The following is a 2,500-nucleotide window of genomic DNA, read 5'->3' as shown; positions in this document are numbered from 1 at the left end:
CCTGTGGGCGACGAGTCGGTTAGCAGGGAAGCAGGGAGATACGGTTCATACTGCATAATCATTCACAAGCAATCTCGCTTGTTCTGTCGTTCTCTCTATTACTCCCTCTATTCTATTTCCCTGTCACCGTCCCTCGCCCTCGCAAACACACAACCAACAGCCTCCTTATCCAAACCACACACATAAAACTCTAGCACCCCTCCCCTGTCGACTCAGCCCATACGCCCACCCACTGGTACCTACCCTACCCACCCCTTCTCACCCACACTCACCTGACACGTCGCCGGCACCATGTAGAGCACCGCCACCACGCCCACGCGCGCGGCCGTCACATCTACCCTGTCGGTCTTCATGCCCTCCTCCCGCAGCCGCCCGCGAGCCCGCCACAGGCAAGCGAACACGACCAGCACCAGCGTCGCCCCCGTCACCAGGTACAGGAACTGCGGCACCAGCACGAACCGCACCAGCGTCTCCGTGTTCTGCTGGCCCGCGTAACAGGTGCCTGGCGGGGGAGAGAAGGGGCGTCGTGAGAGGCTATTCAAAGCCCAAAGATTTTAAGTAAAGGGGAGATTGTAAGTGGAGGGCAAATGTAAGCGGGAGATTATGAGAAAAGTAAGGGGAATAATTATAAGAGGAAATTATAAGTAGAAATAGAAGAGAATTTATAAGATTGGCTGATCTGAAAAAATATTAAACTTATAAGTAAAATATTATTAGTGCCAAGAATTATATAAACAAGATTATATGTAAAATAGAGCATGTGGGCAAGATATTATAAGTATCAAATTAATAACTTAGAGGTATGTTTATCGAACAGGACATGAACAGAGATGAAGGGAAATCAGATATCTGAAATGGAATTGTTCAGAAAAAATGTACCACACTGATCCTAACTTACGAATGATCCATACGCTCATGATATAAGCGACATCAAACCATCATTATAACAACAATGAAGGCAGTGGTGATAAGAAGTGCAACATTTACAAGTATCCCACATGAAAAGGCAGCCATTGTATGTAAACATTATTATATTAATCTAAAATTCTAGAAAATACATTAAAACCTTATGAACATAAATGTACTGCGCATTTCATAATGTGCTTTAAAACCCCGTCATGAACTATTTCTCCGCATTCCTTCTTAATAATTTCCTGAACACGCGCTTAATATGAAAATATACACGAGTTCTGAATAAGAACGTGTAATATAAACGTTGAATATTCTTTTCCAGTAAGGACGGCCTTAAACATACGAAGAAACATACACACATACACTCGAACACGGGTATGCTCGGTACACAAACGCCCTCATCTCACACACATGTACACTTATATAAACATAGAATGCCAATTTATGTGGCTATCAATGCGACCACTCTTATCGGTGAGCCTTCTATGGTAAGAGCGAAACTACCCTGATAAAAGGAAGAGAAAAAAAAAACTTTCGGCATTTCTATCGCTTCTCTTCCTTCTTAAACTCAGTCATTTTCATTCTCATTCTCCTCTTCTCTCCTCCTTCCTCCATCTTCTAATTCTGATTCTAGTTCTTCCTTTCCCTTTCCCTTTCCCTTTCCCTTTCCCCTCTCCCGTGACTTCTCCTTCTCCTCCTCCTCCTCCTACTCCCTCTCCTTTTCCTTTTCCCTCTCCTCCTTACCCTCTTTCCCCTCCACCTCCCCCAATTTCCAACACTCTCCCAAGCCTCTTCTCTACCAATTCCTCCCTCCTCTTGCTTCCTCTTCCATCTCCATCTACTCAGCCTTCTAGGGGGCCCCGATGACGTCATGGACGCGTTTCATCAATCCCCATCAATCCTCGAGTCACGGATGGATAAGGGTTGAGGAGAGGGGGGGAGGGGGGAGGAGGAAGAGGAGGGTAAGGAAGGATGTGAAGGAGGAGAGACGGGTAAAGGGACAGGGAGGAAGTGGGAATGAGGAGTGTTGGCGCGTAAGATAGGATGGAGGGAGGAGGAAAGTAGCGGGGAAGAGGGAGGGGGGGAGGGGGAGGGAGGGGGGGGGGGGAGGGGAGGGGAGGGGAGGGGAGGGAGGAGGAGGAGGAGGAGGAGGAGGAGGAGGAGGAGAGGAGAGAAGGAGGAGTATAAGGAGAAGGAGAAGGGGAAGGAGAAGGAGAGGAAGAAGAAGGAGAGGAAGAAGAAGGAGAGGAAGAAGAAAGGTTAAGACGAAGACGAAGGAGAAGAAGAAGAGGTTAAGACGAAGACGAAGGAGAAGAAGAAGAAGAAGAAGAAGACGAAGAAGAAGGGAGGAACCCCCACCCCCCAACACTGAATGACACCTGATGGAGCTGCCTTGGCCCTGACGTCTTGAACCAATAATTTTCGCCGTGGCAGAGTTAAGACGTCAAGGGAACTCTGGATTCTCGCTGAAGATGATTCGAAGAAATGGAAATGTGCACGATTGTGTTCTGAAACGTGTCATCATCTGTGATGTCTGATATTACAGCGTCCTGCCTGCATTTCATTCTGTCAAGGGGCTTGTCTTCTC

General features: G+C 47.4%; 1 protein-coding gene across 1 annotated transcript in view; it reads right to left on the bottom strand.

Moving 5' to 3' along the window:
* The window catches only part of LOC119579394 (frizzled-4-like), a 72,069-nt gene that overhangs the window by 1,593 nt on the left and 67,976 nt on the right, over positions 1 to 2,500 (bottom strand). Inside the window, exons 3-4 of the mRNA XM_037927186.1 lie at positions 273 to 502; position 1 (exon numbers count right to left, since the gene is read on the bottom strand). The exon at position 1 is cut by the window's left edge and continues 1,593 nt beyond it. Of these exons, the coding sequence (XP_037783114.1) occupies position 1; positions 273 to 502 (231 nt within the window). The remainder of the gene's footprint in view (positions 2 to 272; positions 503 to 2,500) is intronic.

Source organism: Penaeus monodon, chromosome 12, assembly GCF_015228065.2.
Source record: "Penaeus monodon isolate SGIC_2016 chromosome 12, NSTDA_Pmon_1, whole genome shotgun sequence".
Taxonomy (NCBI): Eukaryota; Metazoa; Arthropoda; class Malacostraca; order Decapoda; family Penaeidae; genus Penaeus; species Penaeus monodon.
This window is presented reverse-complemented; position numbering and strand designations above follow the sequence as displayed.